General features: G+C 43.3%; 1 protein-coding gene across 1 annotated transcript in view; it reads left to right on the forward strand.

Annotated features, from left to right (window-relative positions):
• PTH1R (parathyroid hormone 1 receptor) overlaps positions 1–20,677 on the forward strand; it is a 59,922-nt gene extending 39,245 nt beyond the window's left edge. The window contains exons 7-15 of the mRNA XM_023497997.2: positions 2,572–2,666; positions 8,274–8,460; positions 8,888–9,041; positions 13,167–13,227; positions 13,539–13,605; positions 16,499–16,593; positions 16,789–16,930; positions 19,802–19,843; positions 20,507–20,677. Of these exons, the coding sequence (XP_023353765.2) occupies positions 2,572–2,666; positions 8,274–8,460; positions 8,888–9,041; positions 13,167–13,227; positions 13,539–13,605; positions 16,499–16,593; positions 16,789–16,930; positions 19,802–19,843; positions 20,507–20,677 (1,014 nt within the window). The remainder of the gene's footprint in view (positions 1–2,571; positions 2,667–8,273; positions 8,461–8,887; positions 9,042–13,166; positions 13,228–13,538; positions 13,606–16,498; positions 16,594–16,788; positions 16,931–19,801; positions 19,844–20,506) is intronic.
• Positions 20,678–22,217: the final 1,540 nt, after the last annotated feature.

Consider the following 22,217-nt stretch of genomic DNA (forward strand, 5'->3'; position numbering starts at 1 on the left):
AGCAGACCCATCTTTCCTCCCTCTCTTTCTGTCCTTAATAATACCTCACATTTCCTTTAGAACTTTTAGATTTATAAAGTGTCCTTACAGCAGTCCTTGTGAAACAAGGAGTAAAAGTATCATTATTCCTGACTCACAGAGGAGAAGCTAATCAGCCAAGCCAGGATCACAGAACTAGTAAACATCAGAGCTGATCCTGGACCTCCCCCCCCCCCCCATAAGTGCCAGATGTAGGGAGGAGGACTGCTCTAGGGGACTTCCAAGGTGATAACTAGCCAATATAATCCACACCTGTCCTCATGGGAGAGGGCTAGGGGAGCATACTCCAACCCGTCACGTCTGACACCCCTCCATGCCCCAGTCTGCAGAGCCCCATTGCCTGCCAAGAAACACACAATGGGGATTTTCATGTCCCTTGTGGAGGGGCCAGGGAAAAGTGGCTGAAATGAAATAAGCAGGGAAGAGGGGGATACAGGGCCTCCCCAGCCGGCTTCGGGGACCAGGACAGCAGACTCATTCCTCTCCTCCCAGTCTGTGGCTGGGCTTTGCCCCCCTCTTCTCGCCCTGACGGGAAGGCCCCGGTGGCCAGCTAGCAGGCGGGGCTGGGCCTCCTGCCTCTGATTTATTTCCGAGGGCTTGGGGCAGGGCAGCAGGCCAACAACAACAGCTTGGTTTTCCCTCCGCTCAGCATTCGGGCTGTGTCGTCCTTAATGAGCATCACACAGCTACCAGCCGCTGGCGTGGCCGGGCCTGCCCCACCTCCCCTGCTCTTCCCTGCCAACCCTTTGGCCCCTCCCTCCCTCTCCATCCCATTCCTTCCCCCTTTCAAACTCAGCGCTTTCCCGGCTATCTGGGCCCAATCTCTGTCTCTGTGTGTGTCTCCCTCTTTCCTGACTCGCTCTGTCTCTGTTTCCTTGGCTCTGTCCCTCCTTGTCTCTTCATCTATCTCGTCTCTCTCATTCTCTGCCTTTTTATGTCCCTGCTACTGTCTTTGTGTGGCTCCCAATTTCTCTCTCCCCATCCAGTCTTTCCATCTTAAAGTATACCTCAAGCCGGTTCAGGAAACATTTATCATGTGGTTGTGCTCTGCCTGGGGCTGGAGATACAAAAGATCAATCTAATACAGATTCTGCTCCAAGGGGAAAGAGATGGGGGGGAGGGCAAGAAGGATCACACACACACACACACACACACACACACACCCCAAAACAAAACAAAAACTCTATTAGAAGGGAGGCTGAGATAAGTGAAGACAAAAAGTCCCAGCAAAGCCCAGGACAGGGAATGGAGGCCAGATCACCTCCGGCAAGGGTTAGGCTGGGGGATGCAGGATGGACTGAAGGCTTCCTGGGGACCTATATGAGGAACTTTCTAGAAAGAGCCAGGATCTGAGCTGAAAGATCGGAAGGAGCAGGGTCATGACTTCAAGGCATGAGAGCAAATCTCAGCCAAAGCTATTTCTATCTCTCTTTCTCTCTCCCCATCAGAGGGGATCCAAGGTCTTCCCCATCCCCAGATCAAGGACACTAAACCAAGAAACCTGAAGGCCTGTGCCGAACTGGGTACCCTATCTGCCCCTTCTACCTTCTGGTTTATAGACCATATTCATCAGTGCCCCAGTACAACCTGGCCAGACTCCCATTCCCTCTTTCCCATCCCCTTGTGTTGGCACTGACCTGCCAGTGGTGAGATTTCCAGGAAGGCCTGCTTCGCTACCACTGGGCAGGGAGGTGGGGAGAGCCCTGGCTCATATGTGGTCCAGAACCTGAGATCAAGACGAATCATTGGGATCCCTGCCGGGTGACATCAGCCACCTCCTCTTCAGCTCTGGGCATCTGGTCAGCCTCTGAGAGGGGGCAACTGAACCCCAGGCTAGGAAATAGGGGTAACCCCCAAGCTCTGGCTCCCACCTTGATAAGGAGTTGGTCTTTGGCTCTTAAAGGTATCGGGGAAATACCAGGGGTCCCAGTCTGAGGCATTGCCTTCAGGGAGCCCCTTGTCTGAGGGGAAATAAGCATAAAACAAAAGTCCTGTTCAAAATTCTCCTCCTCCATGAAGCCTTTCCTGATTAATTCCCCTGCCTCTCATCTCCCCAAGACATTATGTATCTAGACTACACTCCCATCACCTTCCTATTAAGGATAATTTCACACAATATACATATATACTTTCTACATATATATATATATATTTAAATGTATAGCACATACATATATCATATATATATACACATATACACATTACATATGTAGGAAAATATATATATATACATATATACGCACACATATACTCGTATATGTATATGAATATAAATATACCATTATATGTCTACAATCTCTGTGTCTAGTCCTTTGTCCCCTCCCTTAGACAAGAGGCCCCTTGAGGACAGAATTTATGCCTCCCCTCCCCTCCTTAGCCAAAATGTTCCCTGAGGATAAGATTCTTATCTCTTTCCTTCCTTAATGCTGATCCTGATATGGCAGCAGCAGTTTCCCTAAGGGACCCTAAATATGTATTGGCAGAGCCCCTGATGATCTTCTTCCTACTGATTCTTTTTTGTTTGTCCTTCAGGAAGTCTTCGATCGCCTTGGAATGATTTATACTGTGGGCTACTCCATCTCTCTGGGCTCCCTCACCGTGGCTGTGCTGATCCTGGGTTATTTTAGGTAAGGTGCTAAAACCTTAGCTACTGAGATATGAGAGGTCCCCATTTCCCATTCCCTAGATGTCTGGAACCCAATTGAATGGTGACACAAAGAAACTTGGGAGCCAGGAACCCAGAGCAGAGAGTATTAGGGGGCACATCCTGAGAGCGTGACTATAAAAAATGCCTAGGAAATATGTATAGTGCCTGTTAAGAAATCACAATCCCATCCCCATCATTGCTCAGTAGGTTGTAGACAAATCACCAAATGGAGATTCTGGGGGAGAATAGACATTCTGGAAGCATTCTAGAAGCATTTATGGGCATTCTTCAGAGCTTCTCTTGTCCCCAAGGTGGATTTGCTTTGTAGAATTTTGGGCCCTGGGGTTCCAACTACCCTTTCTCTGATCTCTGAAAACTGCACTCCAAAAATATTAGGTTTTCATCAGAGTAGGCCTGGTTTTCCTTGCATTTATCACAGACTCTCAAATGGAGAGGTCATTTCCTCCTGAGGATGCCATAATTTCTTTTTTGGCAATAAATTTCCTCTTATTGGTCAGAATCAGGCTTGCAATAGCAGTCAGTTCTCTCCACCTTCAAAAAAGGGAAGAAAGAGAGGGAGAGAGGGAGAAAAGGAGGAAAGAAGGAAGGAAGGAAGGAAGGAAGGAAGGAAGGAAGGAAGGAAGGAAGGAAGGAAGGAAGGAAGGAAGGGAATTAGAGAGGGAAAAACATCAGTATGGCAAAGCAGTGGATCTTTTACATATAATACACACTCAATTCAATTCAGTCCTTTCTAGTTCTGACATTCTGCTCCTGTGATCCTATAAGAAGCTCAATTTGAGACATTTGGGGATGAAAAGGTCGTGGGATACCACAAGGAGATGAAAATTCAAAAAAGGGAAAGAATGTAAAACTCAACTGAATTCTGATTCAAGTCCATTGTTTTCTCTGCTGAATGTGGTTTGTACATTTAGACCCTTGAATTTATCTACATAATGGATGTTAAGTGCTTTGTTACTAAAGTGCTTTATAAATTCCAGTTGTTACTATTATTATCATTGTTATTAATAGAATTACTTGAATACCACAATATTTCCAAAGATCTGGGATTTCATCAGGATAGTCTTTTCCTCTGCCAACACAGTGTGGCATGGAGAAAAGAGCATTGGATTGAGAAACAGAGGACCTTGGCTTGAATCTCAGTTCTGTCATTCCCTGAAGGTCCTTGAGCATGTCACCCATACTTGCTAGGCCTCAGTTTCTTCATCTACAAAGTGAGGGGGGTTCATTGGATCACTGACTAAGTCTTGACCTTAGAGGCAGGAGTCATTTAATAGATGAAGAAATTGAATCGCAGAGAGATTGACACACAGCTAGTAATCCAAGGTGGGGGGGAAAGCTGGGTTTTCCTCTCTCCAAGTCCAGATGAATGCTAAGGTCTCTTTCAACTCCAATAATCCTATGAATCCATAATATACCTCCCAATCAATCCGTCAAAGCACATTTATTAAGTGTTTATTCACTGTGCTAAGTGCTGGGGATACAAAAAGAGACAAAAGACAATTCTTGCCCTCAATGAACTTATAATCTAATGGAGGAGACAGCATGCAAACAAATACATACAGAATGAGCTATATATAGGATAAATAAGAAATAATCAACAGAGGGAAGACACTGAAATTAAGAGAGACTGAATAAGATTTCAGCAAAAAATGGAATACTAGTTGTAACTTAAAAGAGGTCAGTAGTCAGGGTGGAGGAGGGAGAGCCTGCCAAGCCTGGGGAACAGCCAAAGAAAATGCCCAGTGCTGAGAGACGGAGGGTCTCTCAGGACCAGGAGGCCAATTCAGTGGATCAAAGAGTACATCTCATTAGACACATCTCATTAGACAATTATTCACTTCCTATGACCAAAATAAATCTTTTCCTGTGGTGATTGCCCTTCCCAAATTTAGCTAAACTGGTCCTTGAATGACAGACTCACACTTCATCCCCAGACTTGTCCTTGAAGCCTTTCCAAACTGGTAGGAATTAGCCATGCTTGTGCCCCACTGGCCCAACTTTGGCAGCTCAGGACTTGATGTCAACTTCATCAACCTGACGCCAACAACTTTAAATAATGCTGGACTCAGTGAGGCATAAGGGCAAGGACTTCGATGGAAGTTTACTGGAAGGCAAATAAGATAGATTGTGCAGATGGTATGGATGTGTTATCCCTACGCTATAGATGGTCCAGAACCGGTGCATTTTTTTTATTCTGGAATGCTAGCCATCATTTCCCTCAGTAGATTAATCTTTCTTTTTTTCTGGTTGGCTTGATCTATATGCTGAGGAGATGCTTCTGTAGAAAGGTACCTAAACAGTAGTCATAATCAATCAACAAGTCTTTATTATTGTGTGCCAGGCACTGGGAATGATACAAAGACAGAAGTGAAACAGTTGCTGCCTTCAAGGATCTTGCTTTGCCATCTAGTAGACAATGTGTACATTAAATAAGGATACACAAAATTAACCCAAAACAGATACAAGGTAATCTTCCCTAGGAACTAGGAAAAGTAAAAAAGACCTCATGAGAACATTGTTTGACCTGAAGCATGAAGGAAATAAAGACTTCGAAGAGGATGAAATCAGAAAGGGCTACTTCCTAAGCTTAAGAACTGGTCAATTCAAAGACACAGAGATGGGACAAATACAAAATAGCAAAATCCAAAGAGCATTTGGAAGGTGTGAGGATGTTTAAATGACCATAAAAAGTAGAGGAATTTATATTTGGTCCTAGAGATTCTAAAGCAACAGCAGGAGTTTATTGAATGGGGGGGGGGGGGGGGGAAAGGTCCATACAGTCTGAACTGCAGCCATATGAAGAGTGGGTTGAAGGTAGGAAAAAGCTTGAAGAAGGGAATCCAACTGGAAGAGTATTTCAATAGTTCCAAGCAAAAGGTGATGAGGGATTGAAATGGGGAGAGAATGTCTGAAATGGGGAGAGAAAAGGCCTTTGCCTTGAGACCCTTCATCATCCTGATAGCCCACTTCTAGATGCTTCAAAGCTTACTAGTATCCTTCCTTAAAAGTGTTATTGAACACTGAACATATCTTCATCAATTTGTACACAATGTCTTTTCTTAACACAGCTTAAGAGCACACTAGCTTTTCTGACTGCTTTACTGAGCTATTGGTTCCTGTTTAATTTGTAGACCACTAAAACCCCCAAGACTTTTTTCAAAGTAGTATGAATAGTAATCTAGGCACAAGTTCCTAAGTTTCTTCCACCCTTCCACTCATGAACTTAATTTTTAAAATTCATTAAATTAACCAGTTTTTCTGCTTCAAGTTTCCCCTCTCTCCAATCCATTCTGCAATGCTACTTTCCTCTCTTCTACCATGACTTCTAAAATGGAATATTCTTCCCCACTGCCCCCAGGTTTCCTTCATTTTTACTTTAACAACTTCTCCTTTGTTAGTGAGAATTAGATTCCTTTTGTTACTTCCTCAACCTTTGGAAAGATGAAATTAATTTTAAAGTAAGCCGAGGATTCATTCATTGTTTTCCTTTTAGCAAAGAGAGAGAGACTGACAGATGCACAGAGAGAGAGAGACAGACAGACAGACAGAGAGGAGAAAGCTCTAAACAGTTGAACTCTACAATCATTAGTATATCATCTCTCTGAACCAGCTTCCTGAATACATCATCCATTTCTTCCTTTTGTTCATGTGTTCTATTGCACAATACCACAAAAATATCACTTCTATTCCTCTTTCCATTAATCTTCAAAGAACTACTACTTTCTACCATTTATTCCTTTCTAGTTCCTAGATTTCCTCATATGAATAAATCATAATATACAATCTTACCTCACGTCTCTTCTTTTCTATTTTATTTCTTTTGCCTAGGCCATATTCCAGGCATGAATTCTATTCCACCAAATCTCAGGGGTCACCTGTAATTTCAAATTTGCCTTTTTTCTTGGAATCTCTAATTCACTCAACTATCATCTCATTTTTTTTTTGTATTTTTATTCCCAGTACTTAGTATAATGCCTGGCACATTTGGATATACCCATATGAAGCCATGGGTTTTATTGTTATTTTCTTTTGGAGGTTTTGTCCTTTGTGAATTAATAAATGTTCCCACTGCTTTTTCTTCTTTTTATGTCATAGCTATTCCATCATTTCTTCATTAATGGATATACATGTTCCCATCTCCCCTTCCTTTCCAATTGGATTAGATTTGCAAAACCTTGGGTGGGAGGTGTTTGTGTGTGTGCTTTCATTAAGTGCCAACAATCCTTGGCCAAGAGCCAATTATTCTCATATCTAAAGATGTGGTCCAGAAATCCAAATCCCATTTTCAGACTCCATCTTCTTAATCACTTGTTCATTTCCCCAATCTACATTTCTCTTCTGAATACCTGCCTTCAGTTGACGATGCCTGGAACACAATAAACAATCAATAAATTCTTGTTGACTGTTTACTGATAGTAGTAATAAAAATACCACCTGTTTTTAAGATCTTCCATTTCTTGCTCAGTACTTCATAACCCTCAGTGACACTTTCTTCTAGGTTCCTTCTGACAGAATCATTTGTCTCCACAGAAAGCAGCAGAAGCATGTGGCAGCCATTAGGTCTGACAAATCTTGATTACCTCTCCATTTTGTTGTGAGTACCTGTCCTAGGAAGGACAACAGACTTCATTATTGCTTGTGTCAGTTCAACCAAGAGCTGTCTTGATAGCCCTGAGCAGGAAGTCATCAATTTCTTTCTCATCACTACTCAATTGTCCTTCTCATCCCTAACTAGATATTCTCTCTGCTGATAAAACCTATAGATCCAAAGTATAGCATTACTCCTTGAAGTCATTCTTAGACACACTTACTCCTTCCTCTCCAGGAAGATAACACTTCCTTAACTCCAAGTGTTCAGTGGTCCTTCTCACTATCTTCTTTGGGTAACATCCTTCCACTTTCCAACCTCTTGACATAGTTCAGAATTCCCTTTTGCCTCTTCAGATCCACTTTCTTGATTTTCTTAACATCTAAGCCCTACTTCTATCTTTTTTTCAAGGAAGCTTTTCTGATAACCTGGACTGTTGAACAAAGTGCAAAGCACTCCAGATAGAAAATTAATTTTGATTCCCTGTTCTGCTATTTACTCCCTGTTTGGATGTGTGCCGATCACTTCTTTGGGCCTCAATTTCCTCATATATAAAATGAGGGAATTAGACTACATAACCTCTAAAGTCTCTTCCAGTCTAATGCTATGATCCTCTGGTCTTCCAGCCTTTTACTTTCTCTTCCAAGTCAACCAATCTTAACTTTGAAGATAAAAACAACTAGTTGGATTTCTTAAATCTCAGCTTTAAATTTGGGACCATGATTTTTTTTACAACAATGTCACAGAATTGATGAAGATAAAAAAGGATGTACATATTAAATCCTGAGAGACATAGGAGCTATTCTTTTCATTATTATGTTTACAGAAATAGTTTGTCCTTCCCTGAACTCATCAAAGACTTGAGCAGAAAGAAGAACAGGACAGGAAAGAGCAGGAAAGAGGTCAGCACTTCCTATGACTTGTAGATCACTGTAAGCATCTGCTAACCAGACTCCCTGTTCCTTTTGCCCCCTCCAGGAGGCTACATTGCACCCGGAACTACATTCATATGCACCTCTTTGTGTCCTTCATGCTCCGGGCTGTAAGCATCTTCATCAAGGATGCTGTGCTCTACTCGGGTATTTCCCCAGATGAAATCGAGCGCATCACTGAGGAGGAGCTGAGGGCCTTCACGGAGCCTCCCCCTGCTGATAAGGCGGGTTTTGTGAGTGTCCCAGGCTCTGGCCTATGTCCCATCCCTGATCCTCAGCCACTGCCCCTTTTGGACATTCCCTCTCTCTGTTTTTTCCACTTCAGTGTCGCTTTGCCTTACTCTCCCATTCCACAGAAAAATGTACCCCAGAAGCCTAAGCACCAACTTCACCCCCAACATATAAAAATACATAAAAATGCAAAGTAATTTATATACCAACATGGATGTACTCAAACATAAGGAAGTGGCTCAATCTTCTAGGTTGGAAGTAAAATATGGAGGAAAACCATATGCTTTCTCCCTTTTTGAATTGTCCATGGAGGACAAACTCCAATGTTAACAGAATGTTTCTCCACTTGGGACATGGAATAAGACAGGGTTCCCTGGGATCATTGCCAACTCCATCTAACTCCCTGCCCATTTTCTCTTCTCAATCCAGGTGGGCTGCAGAGTCGCTGTAACCGTCTTCCTTTACTTCCTGACCACCAACTACTACTGGATCCTGGTGGAAGGCCTGTACCTTCACAGCCTCATCTTCATGGCTTTTTTCTCTGAGAAAAAGTATCTCTGGGGTTTCACATTATTCGGCTGGGGTATGTCCACTGGGATCTTAAGGATCCATCTTCCTGTCTGTTCCATCATTCCCTTGGCAATGACCTAATACAGTTATCAGTGTGCATTTATGCCTGCTTGTTTCTGTGTGTGTGTGTGTGTGTGTGTGTGTGTGTGTGTGTTTGTGTGTGTGTATGTATGATGGAAGGTATGGGTATATTTGTGTTTGGTGGGCATGAACACATGTATTCATTCATATGTATCTGCATATGAACAAAAACATTTTGTTCACATTTTGTAGTTCCATGGATCAGTGTATGTATATACATTGTGTCTGCATGTGGCTGGATATGTTGTGTATGTGTGTGTTTATATAATTGCATTGTGAGAACTCCTTGTGCATGCATGTACCGCATTTTATCTGCCCTCAAAGGAAGACAGGAAAGGAAGGGAATTTTACACCAAGAAATTCCCCTTATACAAGGATGCACACTGTCTGTTCAGCCTCCACATACAGCACATGCCTTAGGCAATCACCCCCATAGAACTAGAATCAGTCAGCAGTGACACTTATGAGAATGAAATGACATCAGTGACAGAAAATGAATATGGGATCAGGGCCCACAACCCGGTCACTGCCACAGAAAGGACTCAAGTTCAGGGAGAGCCAGTTTACCTTGCAGCAACCAAAGCACTGAGTTTGGAATCAGGAATCTGCCCCAACTCTCAGGATGGCTTTAAGCAAATTCCTTTACTCTGAACCTCAGTTTCCTTACCTGTAAACAAGGGGTTGCACTCCCAAGTCTCTTCTAGCTCTGACCTCCCAATGTCACTTAATCTGTGACTAAGATCAGAACTCAGTCTGTAACCAGAGCCATCTGTTTAGCCCTGGATTAGACCCACTATTGTCCTGTTTCTGGCAGAAGATATTCCTGAAATTTGGAATGTTATCTCTTCTCTCAATACATCCATCTGACAGACTCTGATCAGGACCACTGGAATTCCCAGAGGAACCTCCTCAGCCCCATCCCTATAGGAATATACAGACTTTAGTAGCCTCTATACAAAATGGGTATCCTACTTTGCTCACTACACCCTGGTCCAACTCATTCTAAACAGGCAGCCCCAACAATGATGGGGATGTAGGGGGACAAAAAAACTTCATAGTAGAGGAGAAAGAGAAGTCTACTTTGGCTCAGGATCAGGACCTGGGCTCAAATCTCATCTCGGTTACATATTGGGTTTGTTGCTTTCTCTCTCTGAGGCTTGGTTTCCTCACTTGTGAGATTTAGAGTAGTCTTCCTTCAAGATTCTTTCTAGTCCTAAAAATTCTTTTATACTGTTATCTGGTGACATGACTGAGCAAGGATTTCCCCTCTCTCTCTCTTTCCCTCCCCACCATTATTACTACTCCTAATGGTTAGATCTTTACTGTAGGATGGTGGATTTGGCTGAATGTTTCTTTCTCCAAAATAAATATCTCGAGAAAGCTTTTCCCCCTACCACCTCCGCTCAGTTCAAGGAGAACAGTGGTCACACTAGATCTCAGGACAAAGTTCCCTGGCGAAAGCCTAGCCTTTGCCCATCAAAGAACATGTAAAGGTGTGATCTTCTGACCAAGACTGGCCAGTCCATTTTTCATTGATTGCACAGGGGAGCTAACAGCAATAGTCTTAAAGTTCAGACCAGAGAGTTTGCCTGAGACCCATTGGGCCACCAGGAATCAGCAAAGGTTCTTGAGAGGACATCTGATGGGAGGTCTCCAGTACTGTTGGGGGAGGGTGCTGGCTGTCATGTATAGGACTGGTTGGGTCAAGCTAGTCCAGGTGTGGGCCTTACTTGGTTGAGTGAGCCCACAGGGGCGAACCCTGAGGGGGGACACACCTGACTTTATAGAACCTGCATTGTACACACTGTGTGTTTTCACTACTATGCACAGCGCATACAATGTGGATACTATAAGAGTCACTGACGGCATCGGTGCCCACCCAGGGAACCATTTCTGTGCCCACAGGGGAGTAAGTGTGTGTATGTCCATCTGCATGCATACGGATGCGTATGTGCACATGCACGTGGCTCTGTATACGCATGTACGTGGGGTCTCCTGTGCACTGGGTGTGTGAATCTGTATGATGGGTGTGTTCATACCACATGTGTGTGTGCCTTTATGGTTGTATGTCTGTACTTGGGTGAGTTTATGTGTGAATTTTCAACTAGTTGTGGTCCCCAATGAAATTATTATCAACCGATGGTAGAGATCAGTTTGTCAGGGAAAAGATTGCTGCTGTGGGGTTAGAGAACGGAGGTACTTCTAGGAAAGAAGGCAGCTCAGGGACAGGGTGTGTGGGTCCATAGGCAGGACATGAAATTTAAACCTCTCATTTTACAGATGAGGAAACTGAGGTCCACAAGAGGAAACACTTTGCCCAAGACCATACAACTAGTTTATGGAACTGATTCCTTCTCCATGGCTTTTTATATCAAGCTGGTTTATCTTCCTGGTACCAAATTAGGATTTTTTTCCTATTTATATGAACCTGGCAGAGAACCAGTTAGGCTGCTTGTGCTAGAGGCTGGATAAGGGAGACCGGTCAATAACGGGGTAGTTTATGCTGAGAAAATAGCTTATAGAAAAACTTAGGAGTTCAGATGTTGGAAAGAGGGTGAAGAGTCTGGGAGAAAGACCAAAAGATAAGGAGAATTGAATAGAGAGTCATGTTTCTGGTTAGAAGAGAGGCAAGTGCAACAGAACAGCTGAGTGGGTCATCAAAAAGAGAGCCTGTTAAGCTGGAATCCACATGGATACAGCTTCTATCTGAAGCCAAGTGGGGGACCTGCAAGAACAGACAGAAAAGGTCCCTGTCTACCTCTTTGAAGAATCAAGGAAGGTGACTTTCTTCAGAAAGAGAGCATAACCTGGGCCTGCAGGTGAAAGGGTATACTGGCAAGACAATAACCCCCAAGGGCCATAGCCAGTAATTGAAAGAGGAATCAAAACAAGGAAATTCTGACAGAGAGCTGATGGAGTTTGTGCCCCTATACACTATTAAATATATTGTAGAAGTGAAAAGGAAGGGAGAAAAGGAAAGCAGAGGAGAAAAGAAAGCAAAGAAGAGGGAAAGGGGGCCAGAGAGTAGACAGATTTCCAATTCAATGGAATCCAACAAGCATTTACTAAGCACCTACTATGTGTAAGGTGGTCCTCGGGATACAAAATTAAAATGACTGCTACCTCCTCCTGGCCTTATGATCTACTAAGAGATACATAGAGTCATGTTCATATGAGCAGGGAGAGAAATGTAACAAGGGAACTTACTGTCCAGCAGAGATGGCACATGAACCTAATCTTGAAGAAAGCCAGAGCCTCTGTAAAGTGGGAGGGCATTGCAGGGATGGAGCTAAGTCAGTGCAAAAACCCAGTCATTGGAGACAAAATACTAACTGTTAGTTTAAGGAAGTTGGACATTCTCTGATTAGTCATCAAAATGGTCTTGATCCTGGAAACTGGCAGCTCCTAGAACTCTATATTTTGAGACTGGAGAGCAGCCACAACCCACAGTATTTGTACCTTTGGGAATCCCCACCCTAGTGACCAACTGTCCTCAGCCTAAGCCAAACTTTCACTCCCTCTCTTTCTCTACACTCACCACCGTCCATTTTTCACCCATCCCCTTCTTTCTCCCTCCCTTGTCTCACCTGCACCATTTTGGATTAGATAGTCACCATATTTTCCCTCTCCCATCCTCTTCTTTACATGTCTCTCCCTAAACTGGCCCTCTCTCACATCTTTTCTACCTCTCTTCAAATCTTAATTTGAACTTAACTTTCCTCTCTGATACTCTTTCTTCCCCTCACCCCATTTCCCTCTCTAGACATTCCTGTCTGTATTCAGAGAGGTAAATCAAGGCTCAGAGGCCAGGGAAAGGGAAGAAGGGAGGAAGGGGAGGGGGGGCTTTTCCATGAGCTGACTCACTATTGAAAGGTGGGAGGGTAGGAGAGCTGGAGCCTCATGCCTCCTCTCCTCTCCTCTGTCTCTTCTTTCCTCTGTCTCTCTTCTCCACCTCTTTTGCACCTTTCATTTCTTCTATATGTCTCCTCACTTCCTCTACATCTTTTCTCTCCTTTCTTTCCTCTTCTCTGTATTTCTCCTCTACTCTCCTCCCCAGGCCTCCCTGCCGTGTTTGTCGCTGTGTGGGTGACCGTGAGGGCCACACTGGCCAACACTGAGTAAGTCTGGGGCCTCCTTTGGGGTCTTTTGGGCCCTGGAGTTTTGGGGGGAGCCTCAGAACAGGGTTGTTTTGGGATGTCCAAGGCCCATCCATGATCTATGATACCAGCATCAGAAAACACAATTATGTCTCCTATGAAGGATACCACAGAGGGTGGTTTAATAGGGTGGGAGCTTCCAGGTATTTGCACATGCTACTTTAAGCATGAGAGCCTAGAGGAATGGTCTGAGGAAGAGCTGTGCCCAGGGTGGAGGGAACCCATCAGGAATGTCGTTGGGATCTGATAGTGGTGAACCCGTGTCTCCCCAGGTGCTGGGACCTGAGTTCGGGGAATAAGAAATGGATCATACAGGTGCCCATCCTGGCAGCTATTGTGGTGAGCAGACCTGGGGAATGGGGAGGAAGGGTCTAAGGAGGACATGTGGTTACTGCCTTCAAGGAGCCCCAACCAGTGTGGAAAAGATGTCCCAGCCTTCCAAGGCTGTTGAAACCATTGCACAAGTTGAACCCAATGGGATTCTTTTCACCTTTGATATGAATCACATAGATCTTCCCTCAAGGAGCTTCCATTTTGGATGGAGGGTCCAAGTTTTCTTGATGTGACGAGGAAACACAGGTCATGTCCTCAGGAAGAATAAATCACAGAGTTATAATTATAAGGGATCTCAGCATCCCACTGGGGGAAAGGATCCCTTCTACAAACCCACCCAACAAGTAGTCACCCAGCCTCTTTTTGAAAATCACCAGGGAGGAGAAGCACAACGCTTCCTGAGGCAGCTCATTCTACTTCTGGAAAACTGGTCTAATAGTGTGGAAGTTTTTCCTGAGGAGACACTTAAACTTGGTTTTTTTTGGCAACTTCCACTTGTGACACTAGTTCCATCCTCTGATCCCAAACATGATCAGTGAAATCACTCTTCAACATGGCAGCCTTTTGACATGTTTATCATGTTGTCCCACCCATCACTGAGCCTTCTCTCCTCTGGGGCAAACATCCCTGTTCCTCCAACCCATTCTCTATGGAATCAATTCAAAGTCCTTGACCATTCAAACTTCCTCCAGCTCATAAATGTTTTCTATAAAATGTGTTGCCCAGAGAACAGAATATTCTGGGATATAATCTGGTCATAGTAAAAAAACAACAGAACTAGCACCTCATCATTTGTGCAAACTGTTCTAATCTTAGAGCAACTTAAGATCACATTATCACATTATCACATGTAAATTTATATGGAGCTAAGTCCACTAAGAACCCCAAATGCTTCCTTCAAACAAACTGCTATTTAGCCCCGAGGTCTGTTAAGAACTTGATTTCTAATCAATCAATAGACATTTATTGAGTGCCTACTATGTGCTAAGCACTGGGGCACTGTGCTAAGTGCTAAAAGCAATCTTCAATTCTATTCCCTCCCCATTCTTGCCCACAAATATTCTGTCTTCCCCATATTTGTCTGTCAATAACCATTTATTAAGTGCCTACTGCATGCCAGGCTGTGCTAACACTGGAAATGAAAAGATAGGCAAAAAGACAAAGAGATTGTCTTTTTTTAATGAGGAAGACAACAAATAACTATGTATAATAACTTAAAGATGATCAACACACAAGGAAGGCACCAGTGGGCTGGGATGGTCAGGGCAGACTTTCTAGGGGAGCTGAGACTTTAGAGGACCCTTGAAGGAGAAGTAAGATTTGAACAGATTGAACCTTAGGCAGGAGAGAGGCACAGAATGGACCTTGGAGGGAGGAAGGAAGGAACAAGAATCTGATAATGAGGAGTCTGATCTGACTTGAATAAAGGGTTCAAGTTGGAGCCTAGGGGCACCAGAGATGTGCTGGAGCCAGCCAGTTCTTAAATTTTCAGTGGGAACATTTATTTACTTCTTAGAAATGAGAAAACTACAAATCAAGGCTTGATTTATTGTTTTATTGACTTGCTGACTTAATAAAGTGACATAGAATATATTAACGATGCAACTTGAGCTTAAAAGTATAGCTTCCAGATTTTTTTGAAAGTTATTAAACATTTACCAGCATATTCCTACTTTAAGACCTTGAATGCTGAGATCTGGGGAGTGGGGGTAGAAAAAGGGTCAAAGGGGGACATTTGGAAAGATGAAATCATAGGGGGTTTAGAATTATGCAGGGTCTTAGGAGCCATCTAGTACACATATCTACTTGTTAAAGATAATCAAAAGCTGATGTTTAAAGTTTCCAGGGAAATTTACAGAATTATTTCACTCAAGAGTATCTTGGTAGAATGGGCTGAACCCACTAAATGGAGAAGGCCATCTAGTCCAGGAGATTCAGTTAAAAATCTGTTGCAACAACTCTGCTGCCTACAGAAGACCTGACTGTCCTCATGCTAACCAGGCATCTAGATCTATTTATCCAACTATGAACAACCAGGTGGCACATTAGGGTAGAGCCCCAGACCTAGAGTTAAGGAAGACTCACTTTCATAAGTTCAAATCTGGTTTCAGACATTTTCTAGCTATGTGATCCGGATCAAGTCACTTAACCCTGTTTGCTTCAGTTTCCTCATCTGTAAATGAACTGGAGAAGGAAATAACAAACTCCTCCAATGTTTTTGCCAAGAAAACCCCAAATGGTGTCTCAAAGAGTCAGCCCCTCAGGTTTAAATCCTGCTATGGTATAAAGATGGATGGAATCCATCTTTAACCTCTCTACCTCTCTGAGACTCAGGCAGCAAGACTACAATGAATCCATGATCAACAAGTATTTAATAAGCATAATCAAGCTGAGTATTCCTACATCAACCAGCAGGTTTTTGATAAGTTGACATATTCTGGAAGGGTTTCATGGGAGATCTGATTGTTTGGACCCATAAAGAGACAATGCTTGGAGGATGGAATAAGTAGGAAGAAGGGCAGGAGACAATGTTCTTCCCTGGGAGTTCCTCATGCCTCACAGTATCACCAAATGTCAGGATCTGGAAGAAAATGTAGGCATTTTGTTTACACTTCTCATTCTTTATAGATAAAGGAATTGAAACCCAGAGAAGTTAAGTGATTTTCTTTGAAAGGTCACACAGCTCCTAAATGTCAACCCTGGAATTTGAACTCAGGTCTTCTGACTTTCAAGAAGCATTCTATTATATTGAAATCAGACTCCTGATACTCTCTCCAGAGGAAAGAGTCCACAGGGCTGGTCTATCATCCCTCACACACCCTCTTCCCCCAGCTACAGAAACCTCTGAAATTCCATGCCTTCTCCCTAAATTATTATTCTACTTTTTTCTCTCCCGCAGGTGAACTTTATTCTTTTTATCAATATAATCAGAGTACTGGCTACTAAACTCCGGGAGACCAATGCAGGGAGATGTGATACAAGGCAACAGTACAGGTCAGCCTCTTCCTTTGCCCCATATTTCATCTCCCCATTATAATAAGGACCCTCATCCAACTTCCAGTCTCATTCACTAAAATGCACCTCCCTGGAGGAGAATGTACTTAAAATGGCTCTTGAAAGATGAGCAAAGTTTCAGATGGAGAAGGAGGAAGGGTTGTTCTTGACCTTGACTACTGCTTCCTCTTGCAGAAAGCTGCTGAAGTCCACACTAGTGCTCATGCCTCTGTTTGGGGTGCACTACATCGTCTTCATGGCCACACCGTACACAGAAGTATCAGGGATTCTTTGGCAAGTCCAAATGCACTATGAAATGCTCTTCAATTCATTCCAGGTAGGTGTAGCCATCAGACCCTCAGACACTGTAGATCACTGACCTATGGGCAGATCACTGGCCTGTTGTCAGTTTGTTGTGCCCTTCTCTCCCCTCTCCCCATCAAAAAAGTTTAACAATTGTCTGTGGAAAATACGAGATACTTTAAAGCTTAACATTTTCTCTAGGCTGGACAATAAATCAAGCCCTGATCTGTAGCATTTACCAGTCTCCTAGATGCAAATACTCACAGCAAAAATTTAAAAATGGGTGCTAGCACATTCCTGCATGTACATTCAGCCAGAACTTTCACTTTACCATTCTTGTTTCCATAAATCCTCCTCCCCCTTATAATATAAATCTAATTAATCAGGCAGGACCTAAAGTCCTTTATAGGCTGAACTGAGGGACCAAGAGGAATCTGGGTATAACAAGCTGCCCACAACCTCCACACCTCCCACACTAACTACCCCTTAGTGCTATAAAGAATGTTTGGGCAGAGAGACCACAGAGGGGATATAGTAGTAAATAATTTTTCTGTTGGCTGCAGAAAAGGGGATCTGTTGGGTAAGCTGATAGATCTAAGACTATAAATATTCCACATCCAGTCCTGCTTAGCTATAGCCTATTTTTTTATCTTTCTATTCTGCAATAGCAAATAGCTTACAGAAACAATGGTTGGGGGTGGGGAAGGGAAAGTGATGGAAAAGTGTGTTAGAATTATATTATCAGACACAAAATACTAAAAAAAAATTGCTAAGCCCTAGGGACACAAAAACAAAAAAATTAAAATTAAACTGCTTTCAAGGAGCTTACATTTCATTTAGGGAGGGATCATCAGAGGCCTTATGAGAGAGGCTGGCACATGAAACTTAAGGGGGCTAGGAATTTTAAGAAGGAAGGTAAAAAAGGAGAAAATTCTGGGGAGGGGGAGAGCGGGAAGGCAACCAGCTCAGGTTGCTTAAACTCTCTAAGGGAATATTATTCCCAGTCTGGAAAGGTAGGTTGGAATCAGATTGTGAAGTTTTTAATGCCAAGATGATAAGGATTTTGTATTTTATCCTTGAGACAATAAAGAACCTCTAAAGTCTTTTTGGAGCAGGGAAGTGGGTAAGATGGTCAGATTTTTGAATTAGGGAGATTATTTTATGTAGAGGATGGATTGGAGTAGAACAGAAGGCCAATTAGTTCAGGTAATGAAGGCCTGGACAAGGGTTGGGATCTTTATGAGTGGAAAGAAAAAAAACCAGATATGGGAGATATTAAAGAAATAGAATCAACTTGGCAAATTATTGGACATGTTGGGTGAAGGAGACTGAAGAGTTGAGAATAACTACAAAGTTGCAAGTCTGGGTGACTGGAGCAGAAGTGGAAGACCAAGAAAAAATTTAGGGTTAGGGTTAGTGGTACCCTTGGTATTGACCCAAGCTGAAAACCTACCTGCCAAAGTAGGAAATCAGACCAGTGTCTGAAGTGGTCCCCTCATAGGAAACATCCTCAATCACAAGAATAAAGTTGTGACAAGTCGACAAGCATTTATTAAACACCTACTATATGCTTTACCTGTACTACTAAGCCCTGGGGTACAAAGAAAGGTAAAAACCACTTTCACCTCTCAAAGAAGCTCACAGTATAATGAGGGAAACCACATGAAAGCAACTATGTACAAACAAGATCTATTCAGGATTAATTGAAGATAATCACAGAGGAAAGGCATTAGAATTAAGGGGAATTGGGAAAAGCTGCTTACAAAAGGTCATTTTTTTTTTAGCTGGGATTTGAAGGAAGCCAAAGAAGTCAGGAGTCAAAAATGAGGAGAGAGAGCATTCCAGGCATTGAGACAATTGACAAAGTGCCCAAAGACAGCAAATGGAACGTCTTGTTCCAAGAATAGCAAAAGAGGCCCGTGTCACTGGATTGTAAAGCAGAACAGTAGGAATAAAATATAAGAAAGCTGAAAGGAAGACAGGATAAATTATAAAGGGATTTGAACACCAAATGCAGGGTTTTATATTTGATCCTGGAGGTACTCAAGAGTCACTGGAGTTTACTGACATGGTCAGACCTATAAATATGATGATCATTTTGACAGAGGAGAAGAGAATATACTAGAGTAGGAAGAGACCTGAGTTGGGGAGACCAACTTTCTCCCAGGCTACTGAGTCCTGCATAACTACCACAAAAGAACAAGAAACTGATATCTTTCTATTCTGCAATAACAAAGTTAAGCCTTTCACAAGTACCAGCAGCCTGTCAAAGATTCCTAGAGCCAATTAAACTAGTTGTTGTCAACTTTGAAATCTGCAAGCCATGATCTATCATTTTATAATGATTTCCACCCGTGAAAATGTCCACCCAACCAGTCGCACTCTTGTGCCCACCAGCTTTTACAATCTTAGTTTTATGGATAATGAAACTATAAACAATTCCCCCTAGTGATCGACATGTAATTTCATTTTCAAAGGAGGAAAGGGGCTGTAGTTGGGGAATAAATTTAATTCAATATGACAAATACAATTTGTGAATTATCTTATAAAGTGTCAGTAATTACACATGTCCCATTCTACTGTTGGAGACAGGACGAGAATTTCCTGCTGCCCACTCATATATTGAAATCTCAGCCGAGAGTGAAAAGGGAAAGAGGTGCTGAAATCTTCCTTCTCTGGAGAACTTTTTAAAATAGGGTGGACTTTGTACCCCTTCCATTCCCCAAGCTCTAGTTAAACCTGAGAAGGATGTTCTGGACATGAGGCTCTACTCCTCCATTCAACAGGGAGGTCTTCTTGGAAATAGAGGACTTTAGGGGGGGTGGGAGGTAGATCAGGCAGTAGAGATGCTAAGAAAACTATTCAAACCTTCTTTGACCTTTCTCTTGAATATCTTTTTCCCCAGGGATTTTTCGTTGCCATAATATACTGTTTCTGCAATGGAGAGGTGAGTGCGAACTCTGCCATATCCCTTCAATGTGCCCTCTGCTTAGCAAGTGGAAATAAAGATGAAATTAGATAATGGGACCATGTCCCTTGCCCTCAGGGAGCTGAGGGACCAGTCAGAGGAGTATAATATGTACATCACATATGACTTGAGGAAGAATGATAAGGAAGGAGGAAAGAAATAAATACTTATTAATCATCTACCATATGACAGGTACTACACTAAGTGCTTTACAAATATCTCTTCTGGTCCTCTCAAATCTGGCAGATAGGTGCTATTATTATCCCTATTTTACCGTTGAGGAAACTGAGGCAGTCAGCAGTTAAATAACTTTCTCAGGGTCATCCAAATGATTTAAGCTAGATTTGATCTGAGATCTTCCTGATTCAGTTCCAGCCCTGTATCCACTGAACTATTTAGTTTCAAAGCAGAGGTCCAGGCAAGGCACCCAATTTTAAGCTTTATGAGGTAAGTTAGGGAGCTCCCTTGACCCTCACCACTAGACTGTGTTTTATTAGCCCTATAAGAAGTTAAGTCTTTTGCCCATGGTCACCCACCTAATTCAGATTCGGGTCTCTCCTGACCCACAAGCCAACTTGTTTCCATACATGAGAACGGAGGGTCACTAAGGCTGACACTCCTGTCTCTCCTCCTTTCCTACAGGTACAAGCAGAGATCAAGAAGTCATGGAGCCGATGGACCCTGGCCTTAGACTTCAAGCGGAAGGCCCGCAGTGGCAGCAGCACCTACGTTAAGTCTTGCCCATGGTCACCCACCTATCAGATCGCGTCACCATGGACCCCAGTGCTCCTTTATCCATCAGCACTCGACTGAGGTCACTAGGGCTGGAGCCAGTGCCCTGGCCATCCACCAGTAGCCAGAGGTAGAAGTCATGGAGCCCATGGATTCCTGAGAACCATTGACCTTCATCTGGAAGCCCAGGCCTGGCCAGCACCACAGCATGGCCATGGGTCTCCACACGGCTCCAATGGGAATCCCGAGCAATGGTTGGGCTAGTCCCTCGCCCTGAGCTAGTCCGGGCTGAGAGGAAACAGTCATGTGACCACACCCAGCTATGCCAGGTATGGGAGATGCCCTGCTTAGAACTCTGAACTCATATGGCCTAGGCCTGCACCACTGTGACATTCAGGCCGGAATCTCCCAGAGCCACTGGAGGAGCAGCCACTCCGCTCCTGAGGAGGAGAGCCAAACAGCAGTGACCCTACTCGACTGAGCTATCCAGGGGCAGGACTTAACTGACTCCCAGGCCTGGCCCACTGTATCAGCAGCCTCACAGGGCCATGGCTGCCATTCTCAGGAACCAGAACAGATCCTGGGCTACCTGGGGATGGACAGCCCCACCTGAGCGAGGTGTATAGACTCAGTGGCAGGCCTCAGGACAGAACAATCTGGCCACCTGGATGAAGAACATGAGGAAAGAGTAGAAAAAAAAAAAAGGAAAGAAAGGAAAAGAAAAGGGATTGGAGTGGCTATTGTGTTTGTTTTGAGCTAAGTGATAGGGGAAAGGGGCAACTTGTGGATTGATCTTCATGTCACCCACGCCAGGACAGAGTGGGGGAAGAAAACTATTCTGGGAGGGCTAGAAGAAATCCTCAGGGGTAATCCTTGACCACTGGGGAAAGAATCTGAAGAGACAGGTCTAGTCTCCAAAAATATCAACCTTCAGGTCCCTCATCAGATCTGGGAGATCTTGGGGGAGAAGACCTGAGCTTGTTCTGGAGGGAAGTTCACAATAATCGTCAATACACAAGAAGCATTCATCTCCTAGACAGTATCCAACATGTCCACACTTTTGTATCTTTCATGAGCTCAGGGATAACAGAACCCCTATGTTTATTGCGTTCAATTTGAGAAAATTGTATTAAATGCCTACCATGTGTAAGGCATTGGGGCTACAAAAATACTTATAGTACACATTTCTATAACATTTTAATATTTACAGGCTTTTCCTTCACACCTACTCTCTACAATAATGTGAGACTTTCTTAGCTTTATTTTACAGATAAGGAAATGAAGGTTCAGATTGACTGACTTAACAGCATCATATAGATAATAATTCAATAAGACAATCACTTTCCCAACTTCAAGCCTCATTCACTTTCCCAACTCCAAGCCTCATACACAGTCTACAACTTGTTACTTCTGTTCTTATAGCAAAAGCATGAACACAAAGAACTGGATAAGAGAAGGGATTGAGCAATAAGTACGCAAGACGGGTCTGGGCAACATGCTGGAAGTGGGAGATTATGTCCAACTGGGGAGTCACCAGAGAAGTCCTCATGAGGGAAGTGACCCAAACAACATCAGGAGAGAAGGAACTTCAGTGGGTTGAGATAGTAGAGCAAGGTGGGGA

Source organism: Sarcophilus harrisii, chromosome 1 (genome assembly GCF_902635505.1).
Source record: "Sarcophilus harrisii chromosome 1, mSarHar1.11, whole genome shotgun sequence".
Lineage (NCBI taxonomy): Eukaryota > Metazoa > Chordata > Mammalia > Dasyuromorphia > Dasyuridae > Sarcophilus > Sarcophilus harrisii.